This window comes from Rhinolophus hipposideros, assembly GCF_964194185.1.
Source record: "Rhinolophus hipposideros genome assembly, chromosome: 14".
Taxonomy (NCBI): domain Eukaryota; kingdom Metazoa; phylum Chordata; class Mammalia; order Chiroptera; family Rhinolophidae; genus Rhinolophus; species Rhinolophus hipposideros.
In genome coordinates this window covers 60,264,670-60,291,842 of record NC_138060.1, presented here as the reverse complement: position 1 = coordinate 60,291,842, position 27,173 = coordinate 60,264,670, and the positions used below count along the sequence as shown (strand labels likewise).

Here is a 27,173-nt window from a genome sequence, read left to right as displayed (position 1 = left end):
ATGGGATAATGTTGACTCTAGTTCACTGTAGAGAGAATTGGCATCTTAAGAGTACTGAGACTTCTAACAAGTGAAAACAGTGTATCTATCTCTTATTTAGGTCTTTCCTTTCAGCATGTTTTCTTTTTTCCAGCATGTTGATCTTACATGTTCTTTATTATATTTATTCCTGAGTATTTTCATTTTTGTTCTATTCTACTTTTCCCCAATTAAAAAATTTTTATTGCTGATATATATAGAAATGTAATTGAGTTTTTCTATTCCCTTCTATCCTGTGACCTTGCAGAACTTTTTAGTTTGAGTACCTCTTTTGTAAATTCCTTAGGATTTTCTATATAAACAATCATGTGTATTAATAAAAGACAGTTGCTCTAACTTTGTAATGTGCATGCCTTTTATTTTTCTTGCCTGATGGATAATGTAATAAGGAAAGCAATCGAGTCTGCTTATTTTCTTATGTAGAAGATAACCATTTTCTTTTTCTTTTTTTTTAAGAAACCTATCGCAAGAACAGTCACAGGCTTCTGATGTCGTTGCATATTATTTCGTTGTTATCTGGCATTAAAGCTCCTTGGTTTTTTTCTGTTGTAGGCCCTGGAGATGTACAAGGATGATTGGAACAAAGTGTCAGAACACGTTGGAAGTCGTACTCAGGATGAATGCATCCTCCACTTTTTGAGGCTTCCCATTGAGGACCCGTACCTTGAGAATTCCGATGCTTCCCTGGGGCCCCTAGCCTATCAGCCTGTCCCCTTTAGTCAGTCAGGAAACCCAGTCATGAGCACTGTTGCTTTTTTGGCATCTGTGGTGGACCCTCGTGTGGCATCTGCTGCAGCAAAGGCGGCTTTGGGTAAGTACTCTCGTAAGCCATATCGCCAGCATGACAACTTCAGATAATGCCTTGATACTTTCCTTCATATTAATGTTATCTAAAATTTAAATGTTATCAGCTGTTACATTCAGTTATTTAAATAGCAAAAAATTAGATATAGCCCCTTAAAAATACTATGTTATATTTAAAAGTATTACAACATTTTAAACTGAAGTACTTAAAATGTAATAGTTTTAAAATTAAGAGTACTTATTAAGAATTGGAGGGACAAAAGATATTTTGTGATTCATTTGAAATTTGATCGAACCAGCAAAAGAAGTCATTCGACATTCTTAAGTTATATTACTAATTGTAATTAGAACTTTATCATACCACAGATCTCTTTCTTGGCTTTCTGCTTTTTTAATCCTTACTGTTTTCTTTATTGTCAAACTAGCCAAGCAAAGTTAGATAGAATATGGATATCAGTTTTGGTTGTTACTGATAGAAATCTAAGGATCTCTTTTTATTCATAAAGCAAGATACTATGACATGTTAGGTAAACACACAGTCGTAGAATTTTATTACTTCATGCTGCTCTCAGTTGGCCCTGTTGTTTTGCTGAGATACAGAGGATGAAGTCCTCAAAAAGGTCACTTTTGCACAAGACACTAATGTTGTATTGGATTGACTAGTGGTTTACAGTGAAGCAAATATTTGTGTAAAACCAGGCCACTTCCATTTTTATTCTTGAACAGAGGAGTTTTCTCGGGTCCGGGAGGAGGTACCGCTGGAATTGGTTGAAGCTCATGTCAAGAAAGTACAAGAAGCAGCTCGAGCGTCCGGGAAAGTGGATCCCACCTATGGCCTGGAGAGCAGCTGCATTGCAGGCACAGGACCCGATGAGCCCGAAAAGCTTGGTGAGTTACTGTGTGCCCAAGGACAGTGTTAATCCATGTTGTATTTTCCTATGAGCTTGCTAATTGGGTTGGCTTGCACTTACAAGTGAGTACAATGATCAGTATAAACTTGTCTCTTAACATTAGTATATGATGTTTTTCTCTTCCTTTTATGGTAGCGAGAACTAAAATAATTGTCTCATAACTGCCAGTAATATCACACTAATGCCTGATGCCTGTTTTTAGATCAAGGTTTTAAGCATGTAGACGGGAATACTGAAAGGACTTCAACTGTTGTTTTAATTTTTATGTTGCTGGGTAGGTGTAAGTTCATTGTTTTGGTTATTTTTAAATTGAGGTAAAATTCATATAAAATTCTCTTTTTAACCACTTGAAGATATAATCCAGTGGCTTCTAGTACATTCACAATGTTGTGCAGCCATCATTACTATCTAATTCCACAACATTTTCATCACCCCAAAGAAAATTCCATACCACTTAAGCAGTCACTCCCCATTGCTTCCTCTCTTCAGCCCTGGTAACCACTTACCTGCTTTCTGTCTCTGGATTTGCCTATTCTGGATATTTCCTATAAATGAACTCATATAGCATGTGGCCTTTTGCATCTGACTTCTTTCTCTTAGCATAATGTTTTCAAAGTTCATTTATGTTGTATAAATCAGTTCTTCATTCCTTTCTATGCTGAATAATATTCTTTGAGTGGATATACCACATTTTATGTATCCAGTTGATCAGTTTATGGCTACTTGTATTGTTTCCACTATTTTGGATAATGCTACCATCAATATTCATGCGCAGGTTGTTTTGTGAACATAGTTTTTCATGTCTTGAGTACTATGAGGGGAATTGCTGGATCATAATGGTGATTACATATTTGTCTTTTTGAGGAAGTACCCAACTATTTTCCATAATGGTTGTACCATTTTCTGTTCCCACCAGCAATGTATGAAGGTTCCAATTTCTCCACATCCTCACTAACACTTGTTTTCCTCCTCTCTTTTTTTAATACCCAACCTAGTGGATGTGAAGTGGTATCTCCTGATTTTATTTGTGTTGTTTGGGGAGTATTGCCATCTCAAAAATATTTTCTTTTTAAATCAATGAACATAGGATGTCTTTCAGTTAATTAGATTATCTTTTAATTTCTTTTACCAGTGTTTTGAAGTTTTTAGTCTAGCATTTCCTGGTTAAATTCAGTGCTATGTATTTTATTCTTTTGGATGCTATTATAAATGAAATTGTTTTCCTGATTTTAGGGGGAAAGTTTTTAGTGTTTCATCATTAAGTACGATGTTAGCGGTTGGATTTCCCTAGATTCCTTTTAATCGGATTTAAGAAGGTCCCTTCTATTTCTAGTTTGTTGAGTGCTAATTTTATCATAATAGTGTTGGATTTAATCACCTGTTTTTTTCTGCATCAAATGAGATGCTTGTGTGATGTTTTTACTTTATTCTTAAATGTGTTGTATTACACTAATTGATTCTTGCCTATTGAACCACCTTTGTGTTTCTGAGATAAATCCCACTTATCAATGTGAATAATCCATTTAATATTTTATTGGATTAGGTTTGCTGGTATTTTGTTGAAGGTTTTTATATCTATATTTTTCAGGGATATAAGTACTTTTCACTCCTTGTAATGACTTTGTCTGGTTTTGGTATTGGGGTGATACTGACCTCATTTTTAATTCAAATTTTTATTTGTTTACATTTAGGGACTTGTTTTTTGCATTATAAAGGAATGTTAGCATTATTTTTTAATTATTATTTTATTTAGCATTATTATGGTACAAAAAATTTTATGTAACAAATAATTGCAAAACAGATACAAGGTACAATAAATTTTATGTACTGGGGTAACGAATTTATGGTATTTATGCATCATAGAAGGCCAGGAAGTCTTCCTCATTGCAAGTTTGTCTTAAGTTCAACAACACCGATTATCATATTCCAGGCTATTATTTTGCATACGGATATTGTTACTGATTTCTAGAATTACACTTTTAACTCATAAGCATAAATAAAAATTAAAAACATTTTATATAGATAACGGAATTAGTACTACCCATGTATAATGCACACCCTTATTTCCCCCTCACAAATTGGGGTAAAAACGTACACATTATACAGGCAAAATACTGTACCTTCACTAGCTCGTTCTCTCATCTATAACATGAAAGAGGTGGTTAGATACCCTCTATAATGTATTGTTTAGTTATGCTGATTTGTGATATTGGACAGATGACATTTTTGCTTTTAAGGACTTTTAATTATCAATTTTGTTTAATCAATCTTGAAGAGAAGGAAAATTTTAATACAGTAGCTTCATGAGCACTACGGGCTTCTCAAGTGGGTAATGTTCCTACATAAGAGCTTATTTTCACACCAGGTAAAAATATTATTTTGTATACAATTACCAGTAGTGTATTCCCAATGTTTCTTACATTGTTTTTTTCTTTTCTTTCGTTATGAAATAATTTCTAATGACTAATTCAAGCTAAAGGTTTACTGCTATCATCTTGCCTATTTATTTATAATAGTTCCATTTTTGTCTCAGTTGTATGCAGTTGATACAACCTGTGCTTCAGCTGCAGTAATTTTCTTTTGTCTTTTTCATTTATTCTTACAGAATAAAGATAGTATAAAGGAAAAATTAAAATTGCCAGGCAGTACTCCACGGTACACAATCTGAACTCCTGGTGCTCTGTTCTAGGGGATTTGAGTAGATGTCATTGAAATCTCTTGAAGCCTAAAATCGGTTTCCATGAGTTTGCATAGGTGGACCCCTGTTCTCTCTGCTTTCCTTCAAGTGTCAGTCTAGCAGTGTCACTGCGGAAATATGCAAACAGATTTTCAGGCTTTCAAGCTACTCACTGTAGCCCTCAGAATACATGATTTTATTGACCTAACCTTAACATTGGTTACTTAATCCAGTGTACCAAGCTTTTCAATTAAAAATCGATTTAGAGCATTCACAGTATTTCTTTGTTTGAAAACTCACTTATTTTCCTATTAGATGGAGACTGAAATTAGCAAGCCAAGCCACATCTCTGTTGCTTTTGATTGATTCTTTCCCGAAGGCAGTGCCCAGCTCAGGCGGGGAAAACCTGGGCCTATTGAATGCCTGGGAAAAGTCTTAACTTTCCTCAACTTTTGTGTGTGTTTTTGGTTCATTTGTAGGGTCTTTTGGTTCCCTGTGATCGTGGAATTGAAAAGGGTTGGCAAAGCCTTTTTATTTAATTCAAAGAAGTTTCTGTATTTTGTAGAATCAGGGACATGTTTTTACATGTAAATCTGTTTAAAATTTTTTGGTAGATGATACCACAGAACGTTAGTGGTTAAGAAACAGGTTGGAAATTTGTCCATTTCTGATTTAGTGGGATTTAAAGCAAAGAAGACACCCCCCAAAAAAATAAATAAATAAATAAATAAATAAATAAATAAATAAATAAATAAATAACAAATCTAGCGACCTTAGTCCTTGTGGGGCTGGATTCTCCTGATCGAAAGTGAATGTGTGGTTTCTGTGGTATGCAACGCTTGGGTCAGACTGCTGCAGGCAGCATTGGAGATGCAAAGGGTCATTCTTTGAAAGACATGAGTGGTAAAATTGATCCATAGTATCTGGAAGTAGCCTATCAGGTAACCTCCCAGAAATGCAAAGTGTACTTACTAGTTGTAGCAGCAAAATTTGTGTCTCTTTCCCTTTAATAAGGAGAATACCAACATAATGTGAATATTTCTGAATGAGTTATAAATAGCTTTCTAGAACGAATAATGGCCTGTTAAAGTTACTGTGATTCATATTGAGCTGTGACCAACAGAATACAATAGGAAACAGATGGTACTACTCCCTGTGAAATTCGCTCAGCAAAGTTGTTGTGGGATATTAACAGTGTACCTCCTCTTTCTGAACCCTGTCCTAAGTAGGGAGTTCAAAGAAAGGAAGTATTAACTTTACATTTCAACGTACACTTTATATAGCAAAACAGTGCCCTATTACATAGAACACTGATCTGAAATAGAATGATGTCGTGTTTTCCTTACAAGAGAATATTGTACTTGGGTGGTAGATTCATCATACTTTTTATTATGGTGCTTAATTTACTATGTTACACCTGTTAAATACTAATAATATAAAAGTAATAATATTGGAAAAAATAGTTTCCTTGTCAAATAACAAGACTTTTTTGTCACACAGCTCTGTGAAGAGGAACCCAACTAATCACTGCTAGTTTTCGAGGTTAAGAACTTGTCTCTAGTCCCTCAGGCAAGTAAGAGCATCTTGACAATAATAAAATTGAAAAGGGTCACTTTCTAGGAACATAAAGCCCAGAAATGCCTGTTAAAATTCTGGTCTCAGAGACTATTCGGAGCATATAAGTATAAATTGCTTCATTCTTCTCACCATGAGGATTTTCATAACAATTTTTTAAATAAGGCACTTTTAAAATAGCGTGGTGCAAACAAACTAGGCTAGTGCATCTAAGGAAACAAGGGAACTGTATTCATTCATCAGACTTACATCCTGTGCCGTGGGCTTCTCTCTTCTCTGTGACATTTGAAGGGCTCTTTCAGATCTGTTTCACGAGCCATTGAAATACAGGTGCAAACTTCTGAGCAGCTCATAATGGACATTTAACCTCTAAAAACTAGCTAATACTGTGTACAACTTAAGTGACTTGCCTGAGGACTCAATATTTATTAGATAGTAATATTTACTTTTAGGAAGAAATTGGCTTCCATTGCATAATTTTCTACCTTCTGCGAGACTGTTTTATCAAATCAGATGTTTTGGTTACTTTATATAGATTACTTGCTATGGGCAGTTATATGAGATACAGGTAATACCCTCTATATGGGGCTATATTTTGTGATGTTACACATACATGGAAAGATAATTCAGTGTCAGAGGATACAGTGAAGCATAGTATTGTTGTTCAAGGACGACTGCACGTAGGAAGTGCTGTGAGAATCAACACAAGGGGACACGTAATTTTAGACAGAAAGACTACAAAGAAAGTAGGAGTTGAGCTGAACATTGCGAAAGGTTTAGAATGTCACTGAGCCAGATTGGAGCAGATATTCGATTCTGTAGAACATTGTGGACAAAGTTACAGAGTCAGAAACGGGAGGTTGTTCAGAGGGTGGGAAGTAAACGGGTTGGCTGCAATACAAAGTTCAAATAAGGACGTGGAAAGCGGGCAGCCCACACAGGTGGGTTGGAGCTGGGTTAGAGAGTCTTCTGCAAGGCTCATGAGCTTGGTTGGATTGCGTATTGCCAGCTTCGTGGAATCCTTGAACTTTAACACAGGGAACAACTTAACCAGTCTCCCAGGAATGTTGACTGAGTTCCCACCATGGGTCTCCTGAGGAGACAAAAATTATTGTTTGTTTATTGGGGTTATATATTTATGTTTACTGTATTAGAAATTAAAACTGAGAAACTTTTCAAGCAAAGTAGCACACAAGTGCACTTCCTATAGCTGAATTCTTCAGGCATCATGCAGCCTCAGGAAAGCCACACTTTATACTTGTGCAAGATGAGAGTGAAAAGGCAAATCACATCTTAGTATTGCTATGAAAATAGTTTTGACCTTGGGGACCCCCCAGTTTACCTATACCACACTTCATGAATCTCTAAACAAACACCCTGGTCTTGGAAAAGACTCAGTTTGGGGGGAGATGGTATTTAAAAAGAAATACAGCTACAGATACAGGCACATGTGGAGGAAACACAGTTACTTATGCTTGGGTCAGTTAGGGAAGGCTTCACAAGGCAAGGTGACCTTTTAAACAATAATGAAAAAGGAAAAAAGAATGAATATAGCTGGCATATTCTGGAAATAATACCAAGGAGTCTGTGGGGAGCAGGTACTGTGGCCAAGTGCAGCTGAATAGATGTGTGGTGGGCTGATTTTATTGGGCTTTTTTATAATGAACATTGAGAAGTCACCAGAGAACAGAAGTAACGTGATTCAGCCTGCGTTCGAAAGTAGGTGTTGACGGTTTACGGACTATGTGCGGGAAATGGAGAGAGTTCTTACCAAATAATCATAGTTCCTTCCAGGGAGAATCGTTGCTTAGTCCTAACATACTTTATTAAAGGCAATATTTACAAGCATTTATTTCTGTCCTCACAGCTAACTTTCCCTGTTCCCTCAACTCTTTGGGACGTGGTTTCTCGATCTGCTCGTTTTGATTTTGCCCACCATGTTATTAACTAGACTGAAAGACACTTCATTGCAGAAGCTAGGAGAAAGGGGTGGTGATCGTGACGGAAAGAGTTCTGGACTGATGGATGGGAGGAAAACAGGAGCTCAGCTCAGCTTTCTAGGAAAGGTAAAAGAGACACAGAGATGTCTCCAAGGAATGTAGGACTGGTGGCAGGAGGCGTAACCAGTTAGGAGTGTCACTGCTTCATCTGTGGGAGATGGAGCAAGGGATAAAGCGGAACCTGAATGACAATGACATTTCCTACTTCTGGACTCTGAAGGTATTTTTATCGTGGGTGCTAGCCCATTTGCTTCTCACCGTTGGATGAGATTCAAGTTTAGTAGGTATAGTAGTTATCTATTGACACATAACAAATAACTAGAGTGAGTGGCTCTAAACAAGGTACATTTATTATCTCACAGCATCTGTGAGTGCAGTCCGTGCAGGTTCACTGCTTAGGCTTTTCCCAAGGCTCCAGTGGACGTGGCACCTGGGCTGCCTTCTCGTCTGAGGCTTGACTGTTGAAGAATCCACCTCCAAGCTCACTCTTGTTGTCAGAATTAAGCTCACTCCTGTTAGAATTCGTCGACTTGCACATGGAGAGCTAAAAGCTTCTTGCTGGTTGTCGTCTGGAAGCTGCCCTCAGCTCCTAGTGACACCACAGTTCTTGCTATTTAGGCTTCCCCAGCATGGCAGCCTTTTCATCAAGCTGGCAAGGAGAGGCTCTAGAGAGAGTTGGCTAACAACACGGGCTGCGATATGACTAACATCCCATCATCTTTGCTATATTCTGTTAGAAACAAGTCACAGAGGCTCCTCACACTCGGGGGACATGCAACTTATGAGGCAGGGATCCCGTGAGGCCCCTCGGCCTAGAGTCTCTTCAACGTGGTCACATCACCTATCTGCCAGTGTCCCTCAGTTCCCGACATTAAAGCTGAGACCTTGACAGTCAGACATCTCCAAAGTATATTTATTCACAAGGAAGACTGTCACATTAGCATGAATTTTCTATCACGGGTTAGCTTATTTTTTCTGTAAAGGGCCAGATGGTAAAAGTTATAGGTCTCTGTCACAACTGCTTTGCTTTTGTATTACAAAAGCAACCATAGACAGTGGGTGTGTTGGTTGACACCTTGTCCCATTAGTAACGTTTTAAGGTATAATGGGACATGGAGCAGGTGATTTTATAAAACTCTTTGACCTTTCACAGAAAAGTCAAAGGCACATGGAGAGGGGAAGTCACAAATGACACACCAGATTGGGAAGGCTCGTCTGGCAGTTGGGACAGAAGGAGAGTCCTTTGTTGTCACTGAGGCAGTGCCAGAGGCCACTGAAGGGCCCAAGTGACGAGAGAGAGAAGATCTGGGTCCAGTCAACTGAATTTTCTAATAATAAATTGTCATTGAGCACTTACAATTAGCAAGACAGTTATTAGCATTTTACACAAAACAGCTTGTTTAATCCTTAGCAGTACAGTTCGGAAGGAGATACTATTATTTTCCTTTTGTAGAAAGGCAGACCGAGGTTCCTGTCAGCTAAGTAGCTTGCCTATGGTCATTTGAGTTAGTAAATTGTGGGGACAGGATTTGAATCCAGTTAGTGGATCCTCTTTCTAGAGCAGGGGCTAGCATATTTTGCTTCTTAGGCCAAATCCAGGTTGCAACTTGTTTTTATTTAGCCCACAATATTAAGAATGGTTTTACAGTTTTAAATGGTTGAAAAAAAAATCAAAAGAAGAAGAAGAATTCATGACACATAAAAATTATATGACATTCAGATTTCAGTGGAACACAGCCACACTCATTCATTTTCAAGCTGCTTTCGTGGCTGATTTTGTGCTCCAGTGACAGAGTTGAGTACAGTTGAAACCCTTGAACAATGTGGGGATTAGGGGCACTGACCCTCGTGCAGTCAAAAATCCACATACTATTTCCACATTTGTGGGTTCCCAGCCTTGGATCGAAAAATACAGTTCCTCCATGTAACAGATGCCTGCATGTCAGTGGACCCATGCAGTTCAAACCTGTGTTGTTCAAGCGTCTGCTGAAGTTGCGACTTAGACCCTATGGCCTGCAAAGCAGAAAATAGTTACTATCTGACCCTTTACTGAAAACGTTTACCAACCCCGGCTCTACAGTGTAAGCTCTGGTTGTAAACTATGATTTCGATAGTTTCCCCTGGCTGGCCTGATAGTCCCCTCATGGCTCCATCACCTAGTCAGAGGCGTTTTTACTTTCTCGTCCTTTTTGTCTTCAGTGCATGGCCCTCAGTTCATTTTATGTGCCTTGTTTAAGTTGGAGGTTTTATTTGATTCATTCTAGAATCCTCTTTACTTAACTCTGCAGACATGGGTGAGACCACACACTTTATAAGGAAGGATTCCCAACCGTCTAGATTATCTGCATCAATAAGATGACGTGGGATATATGAGCGACTGCAGGCCCTTTAAGGGTTTGTAATTCTGACCAGAATTCAGACCAAAGAGAAGCCAGGTTTTGTGTGTTTTTTTCTCTTTTTCCAAGAATATGTCTTAAGCTTGAAAACATGTCTTATAGACTAGAAACCACTTTACTTACTCTACCAAAACACACATGTCATAATTAAACTCTTAATAGACATCTTAAAAGTCTGAGCACTTGTTTCCAGGTTTTCCCCTTTACAAAGCATGTGTTTACCATCATTATATGAATGAATATTAATATTATGTAATTGTAATTGTTCATCTTGAAGTCATAGCTAATTAAAAGTTGATATCAAGTTTGGCTTGCCTTACAATAGAGAAAAATGAGTATATAATCTTTTTAGAATGTGGAGCTGTAGATTGTGGGTAACCATTTGAAAAGCAGATTATCTTTATCAAAAAAATACTGCATTTCTCCCACATAATACATAATTCAGTCTAACTAAACTGACTCAGCAAAGCTAGCCTAATACACATTCAATTAAGAGTAATTTTTTGATTTTTAAAAACCCCATCTGCGTTTGATTTTTTTTGTTCAGATCTCTTCATTGTTACATTTTAATGTCTTATTTACATGTTTCATCTGAGCTAAGAATTAGAACATTACGGGGCCGGCCCAGTGGCTCAGGCAGTTAGAGCTCCGTGCTCCTAACTCTGAAGGCTACCGGTTCGATTCCCACATGGGCCAGTGGGCTCTCAACCACAAGGCCAATTCCTCCAGTCCCGCAGTTCAATTCCTCGAGTCCTGCAAGGGATGGTGGGCAGCGCCCCCCGCAACTAAGATTGAACACGGCACCTTGAGCTGAGCTGCCACTGAACTCCCAGATGGCTCAGTTGGTTGGAGCGCGTCCTCTCAACCACAAGGTTGCCAGTTTGACTCCCGCAAGGGATGGTGGGCTGCGCCCCCTGCAACTAGTAATGGCAACTGGACCTGGAGCTGAACAGCACCCTCCACAACTAAGATTGAAAGGATAACAATGTGACTTGGAAAAAAAAGTCCTGGAAGTACTCACTGTTCCCCAATAAATTCCAGTTCCCCTTCCCCAATAAAAAAAAATCTTTAAAAAAGAAAAAGAATTAAACATTACCAATAATTTCTATCTCTTTGTTCCTGCCTTTATTTTAATCTCACCTTCCCACTCCCAACACTTACTTACGAATCCTAAATTTTGAATATTTTCTACTTTTTAAAAAATTTGTAGTAAATTTTATTGGGCAGTATTGGGGAACAGTGTGTTTCTCCAGGGTCGTCGTCCTTCAATCTAGTTGTGGAGGACCCAGCTCAGCAACAAGTTCATTCGTTTTCAATCGTAGTTGCAGGGGGCGCAGCTCACCATCCCATGTGGAAATTGAACGGGCAGCCCTGTTGTTCAGAGCTCACACTCTGACCAACTGAGCCATCGGGCCACCCTGAATATTTTCTACTTTTAAAGTGGTATTTATCACAAAGGTGTGTTTAAAAACATAATATTACATATAATTTTGTTTCTCAGCTTTATAAAACATGGTATATTTAGACTTCTGAGACTTTTTTAAATTCAGTATTAAGTTTTCAATGTTTATCCACGTAGCCAGAGTTGATTTATTTCCACTGCTGTAAAATATTCTGTTGTGTGATTATAATCCAGTTTAATTATCCATTTTCCTATTGGATGAGCAATTTGGGTTGGTGCCTGTTTTTACTATTTCTAACATGCTTGTACAATCTCGTAAGTGCCTCACCGTGCACATATACAGGGTTTCGCTTAGATGCTGGAAGTGTAGTGAGTGGACCACATGCCACATCAAGATAAAGAGCTTGCTTCACTACATTCTTTGTTTATTTCAGTTGTTACTCTCTCCTAAGGTGAATTTTTTGATAAAAGAAGGGACGCACATTGAATATTTTTGAACATCAAACCTTGACCATTCCTGCTTACCTCCTTGTTTTCTTGTGAAGTGGTCCTGTGAGTAACACTGTTTTAGGGAATTCCAGTTTTGTTCCCAGAGTGGGTGTAGCAATTGACACTTTGACCCGAAACACTTCATCCAACACTTGTTAGTGTTATACTCTGCTGATATAGCAGGGATAAAATGACTTTCCATTGTAGTTTTAGGTTATCTCTCTCTGACAATTAATTTGAATATCTTCTATTTATTAATCAAATGTCATTCTGTAAAGCAGCTATTCCTGTTTTTAATGTTTATCTAAAGTGAGCAACTGCTCACTTGTCTTCTCTAGTGTTTATCTTTATAAATCTGATATACTAACTTTCTGCTAGTTACTTTGCTGTCTGTTTACTCCCATTTTTGTTGCTTGTTTTTTCTTTTTGCCATTTTTTATTGAAAAGAAGTCCTTGATTTTAATAGAGTTAAGTTTGTCTTTTATGGTTAGCACTTTTTGTATTGTGTGTATGGAAGATATTCAAGTTTTGTTTTTCGTGTCTTTATCTAGAATTGATTTTTGTTAACATGTCGAAATACAGTTGATTTTGTATGACAATTTTATAGCTAACCACTTTGCTAAACCCTGTGATTATCTCTAGTAACTTTTCTGCAGATTCTTCTAGCTACTTGCAGTTTTATTCTCTGCAAATTATAACTATTTTCTTCTTTACTTTCTAGTCCTCTTTAATTTCTTTTCTTAATTGACTGCCATGGCTATGATCTCCATGGCAATATTGAAGCGAAGTAGTAATACTGGCATCTATGTCTCGATCTTGATTTTAAAGAGAGTCCTGTAGGCATCTCCATGAAGAATGACACTTGTAGGATTTTTGATAATACCATTTGGGGACTCAGGAACTCTTCCTTGTAGCCCTGGTTTTCCAGGAGCGTATCAGGAAAGATGACTGAGTTTTATCAGATACTTTTCATGCCTGTGATCAAATAAGTTTATAGACTTAACTAATGTTGTATCACCCTTTCGTTACTATCATATTATGTTGTAATAATATGTTGCCTTTTTATATACTATATAGATATTTTTAGATGTTTTGCTTGGAGATTTTTATTTATGATTATAAGTGAGATTTAGCCTAGTGGTTCCTTATCTGTTTTCTATATCTGATTTGTGAATACTGGCCTCATAGAATGAGTTAGGGGCATTCCCTGTCTATTCTCTAGAAAAGTTTGTGTGAGATTGTAGTCATCTTCTCCCCTAAAAGTTTGGTAGGATTTTCTAGTAAAAACATCTGGGCCTGTGGCGGTTTGTTCATTTGTTTTAAAGTTTTTAAAATTATTTCAGTTTTTCTGTTGTAGGACTACTCAGGATTTCTTTTTCTTCTTGAATCTGGTACAATAGATTTCCTAATTGTCTGTAATTTTTCTATTTTATTTGGCATAAAATGTTTTAGAGTACTTTGTCACTTCTTTTTTGACCTTTGCTTTATCAATAGTTATGACCTTTTCTTCCATTTCTAATATATTTGTGTCTTCTCTCTCTTTTCTTGGATCTCTCACTAGAGATTTATCAATTTTATTAATCATTTTAAAGAACTAAGTTTTTGTGTTTTTTTTAAAAGATTTTATTGGGGAAGGGGAACAGGACTTTATTGGGGCACAGTGTGTACTTCCAGGCCTTTTTGCCAAGTCAAGTTGTTGTCCTTTCAATCTTAGTTGTGGAGGGTACCATTTAGCTTCAAGTTGTCCTTTCAGTCTTAGTTTTGGAGGGTGCAGCTCAGCTCCAGGTCCAGTTGCCTTTGCTAGTTGGAGGGGGCACAGCCCACCATCCCTTGCGGGAGTTGAACCGGCAGCCTTGTGGTTGAGAGGACGTGCGCTCCAACCAACTGAGCCATCCAGGAGCTCAGCTCAAGGTGCCGTGTTCAATCTTAGTTGCGGGGGGTGGAGCCCACCATCCCTTGCGGGACTCGAGGAATTCAACTGGCAACCTTGTGGTTGAGAGCCCACTGGCCCACGTGGGAATCGAACCGGCAGCCTTCGGAGTTAGGAGCATGGAGCTCTAACCGCCTGAGCCACCGGGCCAGCCCCTAAAGAACTAAGTTTTGGGTATCTTGACTCTATTGTATATTTTTAAACTCTGTTGTGGTTTTTTTTGTAGTTCTTTGATTTTTACTCTTTGATTTTTACCCTTGTTATTTTTTTCCCCTACGTAATCTGTTATTCTTTCTCTGCTTTCTTAAAAAGGACAGCTCATGAACTTTGAACCTTTTTTCTTTTCTGATATAAGCCTAAGTAGGCTTTATATTTACTTCCTTCTAGGTGCTATTTTTACTGATTCCCTTAACTACATTTCTAAGCACCAAGACATTTATCTGTATGTTTCAAACTTCTAATTTCAGTGTATTGTGGTAAAAGAACTTGGTGAGAAAATGTCATTGACTTTGAAATTTGCAAAAACTTGCTTTATGACCTAATTTGTGATCAATTTTTATTAAATGTTCCATGTGAGCTTTATATTAATTTATGTATGTATGTATCCTATAATTGGTGGGTATAGAATTTTACACATATACATTAGAACCACCTTGCTGTGTTCACGTGCTCTGTATATCTTAATTGAGAGAAATACGTTCAAATCGCCCACTGTGATGTACATTTTCGTTTTCTCTGACATTCTGTCAGTTTTTACTATATATAGTTTAACACATTTAATAGAGTCCTCAAAATATAAAAACTGAATAGTTTTCTGGTGATTTTAACCTTTTCTTCGTTAGGTTGTTACTCTTTCTTTCTAATAACGCTCTGTTCTGAATGCCTATATTGTCTTATATTACCTGGAAGGGCAGCTGTCCCTTGGATTCATTTTTGCGTCACATAGTTTTCCATGCTTCCTGTCCTTGTATGGGTCGTTTCTTTAGGCATGTTTTACGGTCTTGTAATTCTTCACTTACCTAACACTGCTTTGATGTTTTGATTATTTTTTGAAATCTTTGACTATCTCTAACATTCTGTTGTTGATGAGAGATCTTTGTGATTCTGTGTGTTATTTATTTACATATTGCATCCATGGCTGTTCTCCATTCAGGATCTGACAGATCTCGTTGGGTTCTGAAACTGTTGATTAATGTTTCTGGTCAGTCTTAGTGGCTTCCTTTCTTGGTGTTTGTTCTTTGAGTTCATGACTTGGGCATCATCTTGGCTAAAATGGGTATTAGAAAAAACTGCTTGCAGAGGATTCTGCTTCTCGTAGCCAGGGCTTTCCATTGGCTTGAAGTCACATTGGCCACCCTTGTGGCTGGCTCTGTGTAGGAACCCAGGCTTCCTTTCCCTGCCCTGGACCTGGCTAATCCATGGCTCAGCTTTCTCGGGGGGAGCTGTTGCAAGCAACTGTGTCTCGGTGACCCTGCTCCTATTTCTTCCATACTCTGGTCCAGCTTCTGGTCTTGTAGACTTAGGGCATTTTTTGTAAGGTGGTGATCCTTATGTGAGATTCCCAGTGTCCCAAAATATGTCCCTGGGAATTCCTAGTCAGTCTTAACTCGGGAGGTAATCTGATTCATCCTCAAAAATTAGAGAACGGGATTTTCCTACTCAATAACTTTAACACTGTTAGTTTTAAACATACTTGTTTAACTATGTTTACATATTCGTATTCTCATTGTGTGTAAATACTGTTAGTCTTATCATTTATAAGAGGATAATTAAGCTATAGGATATTTGAATGCTTTTATTTAAAATTGTAGCAAACCCTCATTATGTTTGAAATATTTGTTTCTGTATAAATTTCTAAAACCAAAAATATTTATCTGATTGTGTTTTAAAAATCTCTATTAACTTCTTATCTGTGGGATATTGTTGACCACCACATTCAGAGTGTTCATTAGGTGGCGTTATCTCTCTCTTTCTGATTTCTCTTCTCTGTCCTCCTTTTCTGGTCGTCACTGGTGACTTACATTTCCCCTGCACCCTTGAGTCTTTGTCTTTTTGCCTTGAAATGACCTTCCCTGTACCTGCACACCCCCAGTCGTGTCTGCCTGGGAGATGCTTATGCAGTTGTTTGTCCTTCCCTGACTGAGCTCGTTGCTTCCTCAGCACCTCATGTGCGCATGTGTGCTGGCTGTGTCCTCTCCCGCCAGAACATGACGCTCTTCGGTTTCGGGGAATATCTAGCTAAGCATTGCTTCTCCAGTACCTGACTCATGAAGTCTCTGTTAAATAATAACAAAAGTATTTTTGCCTTTTTTACTAAAAACATTTTGACTTTTTTTTTTTTAATTAAATTTATTGGGGTGACAATTGTTAGTAAATTTACATAGACCTCAGGTGTACAATTCTGTATTACATCGTCTATAAATCCCATTGTGTGTTCACCACCCGGAGTCAGTTCTCCTTCCATCACCATATATTTGAAAAACATTTTGACTTTTAATACATACAGAAAAGTGAAACCCATCAGTAAAATAGCCCCAAGATCAAGAAACAGATTGTCACCCTAGGACCTTCCCCTCAAATCTGCTTTCTGATTTTGCACCCCTTCCCTGGTTAACTGCTGTCCGATTTCTAACACGTATTTTTGAACTTTATCGGAATCATAAAGTGTGTATTGTTTTTGTATTAGACTTCTTATACCAACCGTACGGTTGTGAGACTCATCCATAATACCGTGTGTAGTTGTATTTCAGACAGTCTCATAGCTATATACCTTTTACTTTTTTTTCTGTATTGTATTACTTGTTTTTATTCTTTAATTTGTAGAAGGAACTGAAGAGGAAAAGATGGAAACAGATACTGATGGTCAGCAGCCTGAGAAGGTGAAGCCTGTTTGAATTCCCCCACAACAGAAAAGCCACAGAGAGGATGCCTTTCAGGGCATAATGGTTTGGGTTTATTCTGACCTTTAGTCCCTCATAGGGGCTGTAAATAATTCTATTAGCCATTTGGACTTTGCTGGGTTTTAAGGGATAGTTTTCTCAAAACATAATATAGGACATTTTTCATTTATTCATTGGGTGAACATTTATCCTCTCCCTACCTCTTTTTTAGTACCCTTTTCAGGCACATTTGGGAATGTGAATATAAGAGTCGTAGTTCTTAGGAATATTGAATTACAGGGTTTAGGTCCTAACCTTGTGTCAGAAGAGAATTATAGAAGATTAAGGGATTTTTTAAGAAAGTTGTCTGCCAGCAGAAAGATACTTAGGAAAGACTTACTGAGAAGATGGCATTTGAAGTAGATTTGAAAGAGCAGGTAGAACTAGAGAGATTAAAATGGAGGATACGGAATCAAAGATTCCAACTGGTGGCAGAGGGAAAACACTGAAGCCAGTGTGTGGAGGGCATCGAAATGCCGTGTGTACTAAACGTGATCCCTGACCCATAGAGGCATAAGTGCAAGTGCACTAGGGGCAGGACATTAGTCTTCAAGGTCAGAATACATGAGAGCAGTCCGTCACTATGTGAGTGGAAAGATAAAAGCAGAGATTTGCGGTCTCAAATTACATGAGGTGTTTTAAAGTTATACATAGGTAAGAAGAGGATGAGAGTAAAATTAATTACAATTCTTACAATGTTCCAAATACTGTGCTTTGTACTTTACATTTATGAATTCATCTCATTCCTAAAACAGTTTCATCAAGTCAGTGATAGTCTTTTCATTTTATAGGTGATATTACAGGTTTTTCCAGGGTTACAGGGATTTCAAAGTCAGCAGATGATCCCAAATGTTGACCAGAGGAATTGAAGTTTTTGGTCCCCAAAGCGAGCATGCTCACTGCTGCTCTGTTGTGGCTCTTGCTACAAACCGTTGGCAAGTGGCTGTGTTGCAGGGCTTTGTCACCTTTCTAGTTCAGCAGCATTGCATTTTTCTTCTTGGTTGGTATTGTGCATTATAGATGCTCTTAGTCCTTTTGGACAATAATCTGATCATTTATTTATTATGTAGTTCTCCATTTAACCGATCAATAATATAAATGAATTCCCCTGGCATTCCTTTGAGTGCTGTAACCGTGGCCTTATGGCAGAGGATGCAGAGGGGGCAGGGCCGCTGTCCCTGGGGGCGGCTTGTCTGGGGAGCGAGCACGCAGGTGTTGAGGGAGTGAAAGTTATTTCTCTGAATTTATTAATTTCTATTCCAGCGTTTCTCTCTAAGGCCCTTTTGAACCTAGTCCACTTTTTGTCAAAAATAAGAGAACTTTTAGTTATTCTGTTCTATATCACTTGTAAAGGGGCCGTTTTTTACTCACTCTCTATCTGCTTCTACTCCTTTCAGGCAGAAAACAAAGGGGAAAATGAAACGGATGAAGGTGATAAAGCACAAGATGGAGAAAATGAAAAAAATAGTGAGAAGGAACAAGATAGTGAAGTTAGTGAGGACGCCAAATCAGGTAATTTGAGGAAAGTCTTTAAACTTTGTTATATGAAACTGTAAAGGCCACTGGAGAAATGTGGGCAGTTTTTAATTGTTTAGGAATAATTCCTCGTTTATTTTTAGTTTGTTTCTTAATGTAACAATAAATACGCAGTTTGAGTTTTATATGGTAAGTAGGTAGCAGTACTAATGCTAGAAGCTGCATGGTTTTCAGTAGTATACAGACAGATAAGTTGGTCACCACACAGACCTGCCATTTCATGTTCAGTGTCAGTTGCTGGCAGATCTCATCGTGCCTGGCAGAAGCTTGCGGAAGTGCTCTCTTGGCTTTTCTGATTTCCTCCAGACCCTGGGATTTCCCAGGGCATTTCACTGATTAAGGGACAAACATGTTGGTCTTAGCTCTTAGTTCCCCTGAATTTTTCTTTATATCCAAGGGGACTACACACAGCTTAGAGAAAGGAAGGAAAGACAAAGTGTACTATTTAGCAAATCTGTCTCAGATAGAGGCAGACTTACATGCATGGGATGGTTCAGCAAAAATCTTTAAAAGGTCTCTTTGTAACATCAGTCCTCATTTGTCATGTGGCAGAAGTGAGAAGTCGGTGGCTTTTTGAGATGGGGCGCACTGCTAATAAAGCTTTCTGAGTTATTTTATTTATTCATTTTTTTCCAGAAGAAAAGGAGACTGAAGAGAACAAGGAACTCACTGATACTTGTAAAGAACGAGAAAGTGATATTGGGAAGAAGAAAGTAGAACATGAAATTTCTGAAGGAAACGTCGCCACAGCCGCAGCAGCTGCTCTTGCCTCAGCTGCAACCAAAGCCAAGGTTTGCCCTTGACAGCTCTTTTCCAGTGCGCTCTTAAGCCATGAACGGTTGTGTTGTTTTTAGGTTCTTGGGGAGCATTTAGTATAAAGAGCCTTGTGCCCAAAAGGAGATGACTGTTCGCTTGAGGCATCTCTAGGTTGAGAATTCCACAGGCAGAAGGAGGACGGTGGAAGGCACACCTGCTCCTGAAAGGGACGGCCTTCGACACAGCCATCGTGTCACCCAGCCTTGGGAAGACTGCAGAGAGTGGAGGCAGACATTAAAGTCTAATTTGATGGACTATTGTTCCAATTTCTACCAGATTGAAATATTTGATTTTTGAGACAAAAATCTGTTTCCTTGTATAAATACTTTACCCTGCTCTTACAGACTGAAAGGAGAGCGAGGAAACCTGAAATAGCTCTTTTTCTTCTTGAATTTGCCAGCTTTTCTGGGGGTGGCTTGCTCTATTTATAACACAGTATTGGATTCACAGCATATTTAAGAAGAAAAGAGAATGTTATTTTCCCTGCTTGTTAATTTACCATTTTAAAGCATTCCAGGCATGAATATGTGATTTTAAAAAACTTTTTAACCCCTTCACCATTTTACCCTCACAAGCAGTTTCCTTCCACTATAGGTTACCGCATTTCAAGCAGTAGTTGCTGGAACATACCTAATGGTTTTATCTTGAACTGTTCTTAATCCTTTGGTAAAGATGTTCTTGCTTGGCCCCTAATTTCCCAGACCCTTCAGCTGCTGCGAACTACTTCTGCAGTGTTTCATCTGTGGAGCATGTTTTATAAGGAACCCATAGATGGCCCAGTTCCAGCCACCAAACCATTGTTTGCAGTGTCTACCCATCAGACATAGGTGTAGACAGCAGGGGAGGCGTGTTTACAGGCCACAGTTCTGCTCTTCTGATTGTTCTGTTATAGTAGCTTGATGTATTCCTGGATGTTTACACTTGTCGGTCTTCCAAACATGCCTCCTGACCTTCAGCGCAGTTTTGGGGGCTCTCTTCTCTACCACCCCCGCCTCTAGGAATTTTTGAAGTGTGCCCTTGTATAAGCGAATACTGATGGTAGACACCAATTTTGGTGTTTTTTTCACAGTTGTTTGGTTTTCCTCCTTCACTGGAAGCATTTTTTTGAGTCTCTTTGTCTTCTGCCAGATTGTGCTTTTTTGGCATCTCATTATCTGTGAGCTGTTCAAGTTCTTACTGTTTATACTATTATCAGACCTTAAGGATTGTCTTGGGTATACTTTCTCTTTTTATAAATGAGATGCTGGAGGCCAGGAGGGCTTCCCTCTTTTCTGCCCTTTATCAGGGCATAGCATAGCCATCTATCCAATCTTCCAGCCTGCAGCTTCCGCTCATCTTGGACTTCTTCATTCTCCCACTTCTTCATTTTCTGTAGCTGTTTAGCCACCAAATCAAATCCTTCATGGCGCTTTAGTTCATCTGATAATGCCCAACCCTTCATTACTCCCTTAGGCCCCTCCCATCATCTGTTGCCTGTCTGCTTCATTCCATTATCTATTCTTCAGCCAAAGTAATCTTTGTTTTTTAAGTTTTTATTGAGTTATAACTTACATTCAAATGAGTGGGTACATCTATATAACTAGTGAATTTTTCAGACGGAGCCCACAAACAGCACCTACATCAAGAACATATCATTACCAGTCCTCCCAAAGCTTCCTCAGACTCCTTTCCAGTTGTTCTACCTCCTGTAAGAGCAGTTGCTGGCTGGTCTCTTAACACCATGGGTTAGTTTCCCGTTTTGATTTCATATAAATGGAATCATATGCAGAAGAATCTTTAAAAATACAAATGTGAGCACAGTACTTCAATAGATAACCTCCCTCTCTCTCTCAGACTAAAATTTCAAACTCTTTAGTAGGGAATTCAGGAGTTTTTCCTGATCAGGACACTTGTCAGTTCTTAAGCATTATTTCTTGCCTCTGTCCGTCCTGGACTGTTTCTTGCAGTGCTGCTTGACAGAACCCAGTCGGTCTCCAGCTGAGCCTCTCTTCTCTCTCACAGAGGACGGTTCTCTCCTCCTTTTCATTATTTCTCTTCTCTGTACCACTGTGTGCCTCATTCTAGGTTGCCAAAGAAGGAACTAAAATGGTAGATTTCCATAAAAAGTTGGACGAATTCTTCATGATGTTTTCATAGCTGATGAAAATGTGATGACCTTATAGCTGTGAATATGTGCAACTTTGCAAACAAAAGCCTGTGTTCTGTGCACCACTGACCACCTTGCCACAGCTGTTTGACTCCTTCAATGCAGAGAAGCCATTCTTATGGTCGGTTTTTCTGGCCCTTAGATAGTCCACACAAGAATGTCCAAAGAACATTTTTTTTCCAGGTCACTGAATTTTTACTCCCTCATCATCACCCACTCTTATTTCTAATACCTGGGAACTTAGATTTTTATTCTCAAAACTCCCAGGTTTTCTACCACTTTGTGAGAGTGATACGTACGGATGCTCGTGTGACGTGATGTGACTTGGCACAGATGAACTGTTCAGTGCCACTTACAGCTGGGTCTGGTACATTTCACAGCACACATAATCATTTTTGTGCTACATGGTAATTAAGGGGTAAGGAAGTCACTTAAATTACTGTAATCAGTACAACTTATCTAGCCAATCCAAGTTTTCTCTTATTCTCTTTTTCTTCTTCAGTATCTATAAACAGCTTTGTTATTAGGAGTTTTCCTGATACATTTTAATTGTTTGTCATGGACAGGAGTGGTAATTAGAGGTTCTGGATCTAGCCCCAGCACAGGCAGGGTGGCATGCTTCCTGGCTTTTCTCCAGCCTTCCCATGGGGGACTCGGCGGCAGCATGTCCTATTTTCATTGCACCTACTGACAAACTGTGAATTGACTCACCTGAAGGTTGGTATGTGGGAACAGAAAGGAACTTCATTGGCTGGCTGCCCTGGATCCCTTCCATCTGGGTGATTAGGTTTATCTGGAAGGAAAAGTCCAGAACTATTGCTGGAATAAATTAGAACATGTTTTGTTTTTCAGCTGCAGGATTCAGTTCTTCCAGGATAGCAAAGATCACATTTTCTTAGGACCGCAGACATTTCCTTCTGACTTATTCTTCCACCACCCCATGCCTGTATACCCTAAAATGGCTAAAGTTGGGTGTCTTCAAGGTAACTGGGTGTTAGTTCTGGAGCAGCAGAGTCTTTCTTACGCCTCAAAAATACCTTTTACTTCCTTATGCCTAAAATTTTCTTGAGATAGGAAAATTTTCATTGTACATTTCAGTCACAAGGCTTTACCAGATAAGCATTGATTGAAATTGATTTACACTATATGCATTGATTACTGATACCATATCTTTTACTTGATGAAACTAGGGAGAAAAGACAGATGGAAAAATTGACTATTTGATCAGTTTGCCTACAGTTAACCTGTTCACTTACCTGACGAAATAGACGCTGCTTTTATAAGTTTCCTCTAAAATAAGACCTAGCTGGACAATCAGCTCTAATGCGTCCTTTGGAACAAAAATTAATATTAAGACCCAGTCTTATATTTTATTCCATTATGTTATGTTTCTTATCATATCATATCATACCCGGTCTTATTTTGCTATAGTTAAATAAGACTGGGTCTTATATTAATTTTTGCTCCAAAAGATGCATTAGAGCTGATTGTCCAGCTAGGTCTTACAATCAGGGAAACACGTTAGCACCAGCTAGAATCATTGCTTTGTTACCTCAACTCTATTCCGATCAAGTTACTTCTTTCTTATCATTAATTAGTTTTTGTGGGGTTTTTTGTTTGTTTTTAATTTTATTGGGGGACACTATGTTTTTCCAGGACCTATCAGCTCCAAGTCGTTGTCCTCAATCTAGTTGTGGAGGGCGCAGCTCAGCTCCAAGTCCAGTAGCCGTTTTCAATCTTTAGTTGCTGGGGGTACAGCCCACCATCCCATGCGGGAATTGAACCAGCAACTTTGTTGTTGAGAACTCACACTCTAACCAACTGAGCAATCAGGCCGCTCCTCCAGAAGCTCAGCGGCAGCTCATTGTCTTCAATCTAGTTGTGGAGGGTGCAGCTCACTGGCCCATGTGGGAATCGAACCTCAATCCTGTTGTTCAGAGCTCACGCTCTGACCAACTGAGCCATCCGGCCGTCCCTAATTAATTTTTTAGGCTGATTCTCCTGCATTCCATACATCACAACACACTCTGAGACCTCATCATTCTTAGGTTTTCTAAAGCCGCGGTTTGCAGGGTTGGGGCTCTCTCGGTAGACCTTCTTTTGGAAGGCTCTGGTTATCACTGTTACCAGACCCTTCTAGAATCCACGCCTGAGCATCAGCAGTGATTGCTCTTGCTGCAGTGATCCATGGTTGTGTAACTACCACAAGACCTAGTGGCTTAAAACCATACTCATTTTGTTGTGTCTCATGATTTTTACAAGTGAGAAACTCGGGTAGACTCACTCAGCTGGGAAAACTCTGCTCCCTGTGGCATTGGCTCTGTTCATTCCGTGTTCCCCTCATGGCTGAGCTGCTGCTGAGGCCTGAGCGACTTCCCTTAGGCCATATGCCTAGACCCCCAGGGCTGGCTGGCGTCACTGTCTCCATACAGACCATCTAAGCGTTTTCTTGGACTTCTTCATATGAGGGTGGTTTCAGAGTAGTTGGGCTTTTTACGTGACTGCTTGTAACAGATAAAAGTGTCCCAAGTGACAAGGAGAACTTGCAAGTGTCTTTTGACTTGGGCCCTACCTGGCACTGCACAACTTCTACCCACCTCTACTGGTCAAAGGTTCTATCCGAATTCAAAATAACGGCATCGGAGATCACACCTCTAGATGGAAGGTGTGCCATCTAAACCCTCGACACTCTGCCCTCTGATCCCATGTGGTATTAGTTGAGTCATTTCGTGGTAGTCACCTCATAGGTAGGTTTATCCAGTGGGTCTAAGGCAGCTTCCTTCAAGTCCTGTCCTTGGCAGGGTAGCTGTGTCCTGTCTCTCCAGGTAGTCTCGGCGTCTCTCCCTGTGCTCTCTAGCAGGGTGATGATACTTCTTGCATTGCAGCTTGTGACTCCCAGAAAGAACATTCCACGAGATAAGACATGACGTTCTCAGGCTGGGAACTGGAAAATGGCACTATTTTCTATTGGGCAACGCAGTTAAGAGAGCCTGCCCTAATTCAGGAGGACAGGTTATAGACCCGACTTCTTGATGGAAGGAAGACCAATGTGTTTGTGGCCATCTTTAATCTCCCACAAGTCCCTTCTAAGAATTCCCCCGGAAACTATCCACTAGCATATCATTTGTTCTTATTAGGTATTGGGAGTTAACTGAACGGCCTTTGGATTGGAATTTTAAATTGTAGTTCCAGCTCTGCCATTTACTAGTCTCTTAATCTTAGGCAACTAAAATAACTTTTCTGAGTCTGTATCATTTTGTTTGCCGCAGAAGTCTTGCATTTTGGGTAAGATTATTGTAAGCTTCAATTAAGTTAAAGTATAAAAAAGCAAACTGTCAGCTGGAAAGTGCCATACTTTGACTATTCATTAAACTAGTATTTGAGTTCTCGTTATGTGCCGGACGCTACTATAATACTAGATTTGAGGCCTAAAATAGATATGGATGGTCCCTTAGGAACTTATGATCAACCCGTTATCCTTGAACCTCATATAATCATTTGAGTTGAGTTATTAGACTGTACATTTAAAGACTGTATAAAATGCTGAAAGTGTCACCTTGAGGAGTAAGTCTTAGTTGAGCTCTAATCAGAGATTATATCCTGTTTCAAAATTTCTTGGAATAAAACTTTCCTTTTCACACATATATCCACACTTAAAACACGTAAATTTATTCTACTTTTGCATATTTGATTTTCACACAGGTGTGTTTATAAATGGATTACTGCCTGAATAGATCACTTAAGCCCTACCAACAGACATTTCATTTGTAACATCAAAGAATGATTTTAGAGTTTGTTGAACTCTCCTTCATCTCATAGATGTAGAAACAGACCCACAGAAGTTAATGACAAACCGAAAGTTATGTCACTAGTTGTTGGCAGAACAAAAACCGAAACCCAGATCTACATACTTAGAATACGGTAATCCCAATCAATAGAGAAGTATAATCTGATAAGATTCTCCTATCTAATAAAAATATTTTCATATGTTTTACAATTGAAAACCCAATGGCTAGCTCAAAAAACATACCTTTTTTTTAAAGTACCTGTTGTATACCAATTGTGGTTTTAAGTTTCTAATTTTTAAGATCCAAAAAATAACAGGAAAAAGAAGAAAACATTTATACAAGACTGTTTTATACAGTACTATTAACTCCTCCCCAACTCTCAGTGTGTCACCTTTCTTACTACTCAGTTTTGTTTCTAGGCACTTCAGAACTGAATTCAGTTCCCAGCTCTCTTAACTGTGACCCTGGCAAGATATTTAACTTCTCTGAGCTTTATTTGCATTCTATATATTAGGTTGGTGCAAAAGTAATTCTGGTTTAAAAGGTTAAAAATAATTGCAAAAACCTCAGTTACTTTTGCACCAACCTAATAAAATGGAGATAATGTGTTTCTGGGTAGGTTATTATTAGAAGTAAAAGAAGTAGCATGAAAATACCCAGCATGAAAATACACCGTGGTGTCTAAAATGGCATCAGTGCTTAGTAAACCTAGTATTTCCCCCTAGTCCCATAATGTATGCCAACAATTCTCACTTTTACCATCTTCTAAGAATTTTTTTTTCTTAAAGCAAACATGAGTAATATTTGGATCCATTAATTTATTTTTTATTTTTTATTTGTTTATTTTCCCCCAGTGCTTGGTAACATTTATCTAATCATTTCAGGACCCCATGAAGCCTTTGTAATTTCCTTCAAAGTCAGTTTCTAAGCCTCTTTGACTTCTGCTGGGTTCAACTGGTACACCAAATCCATAAATTAGCAAAGTGTTTTCAAGTCTTGGTAGCAGGAAGTATGCTGTTCTATGAAAGAAGTTGCTCTCTTGCCTTCTTCCAGATTAGAAAGGATTTCTTACCAGTAAAAGTATGATAGTCACGGATGTTTAAATCAATATAAAAGAGGTTTTTCCTATAGATCTAGAAATACAGTACATAGAGACATGTCACGTTAACCAATGTATTAGGATTCAATCAGCAAAATTCAGAAAGGGAGACAGTGCGCAGGAGCAAGCTCCTTCTTTCAGAGAAACCTACTGTTGCATTTGTCCTCTTATAAGTAAGGTTTGCAAGATGGAGAAAGATGGGAAGATGCAGTCATTTGGTTTTAGTAATTGTATAAAGTCAGAATATTAAGACTTGAAATAATGAAAAAGCCAAACTTAATGTGCAACTTTGGTTCTTTTCTCTTGTTTCCACTCAAAACCCAATGTCATTAACCACACCAGTGAATAGTTCTTATACTTGAGGTGGAGTAATTTTGATAATTAAAAAAACTGCTTAGAGGTCAGAGTGAATAATTCTATAAATCTTTAATAATAAACTCATAAAATTTAGAGGTACAAGTTTTTTTTGTTTATTTTTTTCCTTTCCCTAAATTTTTTATTCAAATTTACTTTTGTAGTTTGAAGGCCACAATTTGCTGGTCATGATCTCATCCTTCACTTCAAAGTGCCCAGGTTTACTTCTGGAGATTTCCAGTGATTTTTCTAACCTCAGATACAGATGAATT

The 27,173-nt window shown here is 38.6% G+C and overlaps 1 protein-coding gene across 2 annotated transcripts in view; it reads left to right on the top strand.

Moving 5' to 3' along the window:
• The window catches only part of SMARCC1 (SWI/SNF related BAF chromatin remodeling complex subunit C1), a 140,033-nt gene that overhangs the window by 79,595 nt on the left and 33,265 nt on the right, over positions 1-27,173 (top strand). For both annotated transcript variants that reach the window (XM_081072761.1, XM_081072762.1), the window contains exons 20-24: positions 592-850; positions 1,570-1,731; positions 17,047-17,102; positions 18,560-18,674; positions 19,335-19,489. In XM_081072761.1, coding sequence (XP_080928887.1) covers positions 592-850; positions 1,570-1,731; positions 17,047-17,102; positions 18,560-18,674; positions 19,335-19,489 — 747 coding nt within the window. The remainder of the gene's footprint in view (positions 1-591; positions 851-1,569; positions 1,732-17,046; positions 17,103-18,559; positions 18,675-19,334; positions 19,490-27,173) is intronic.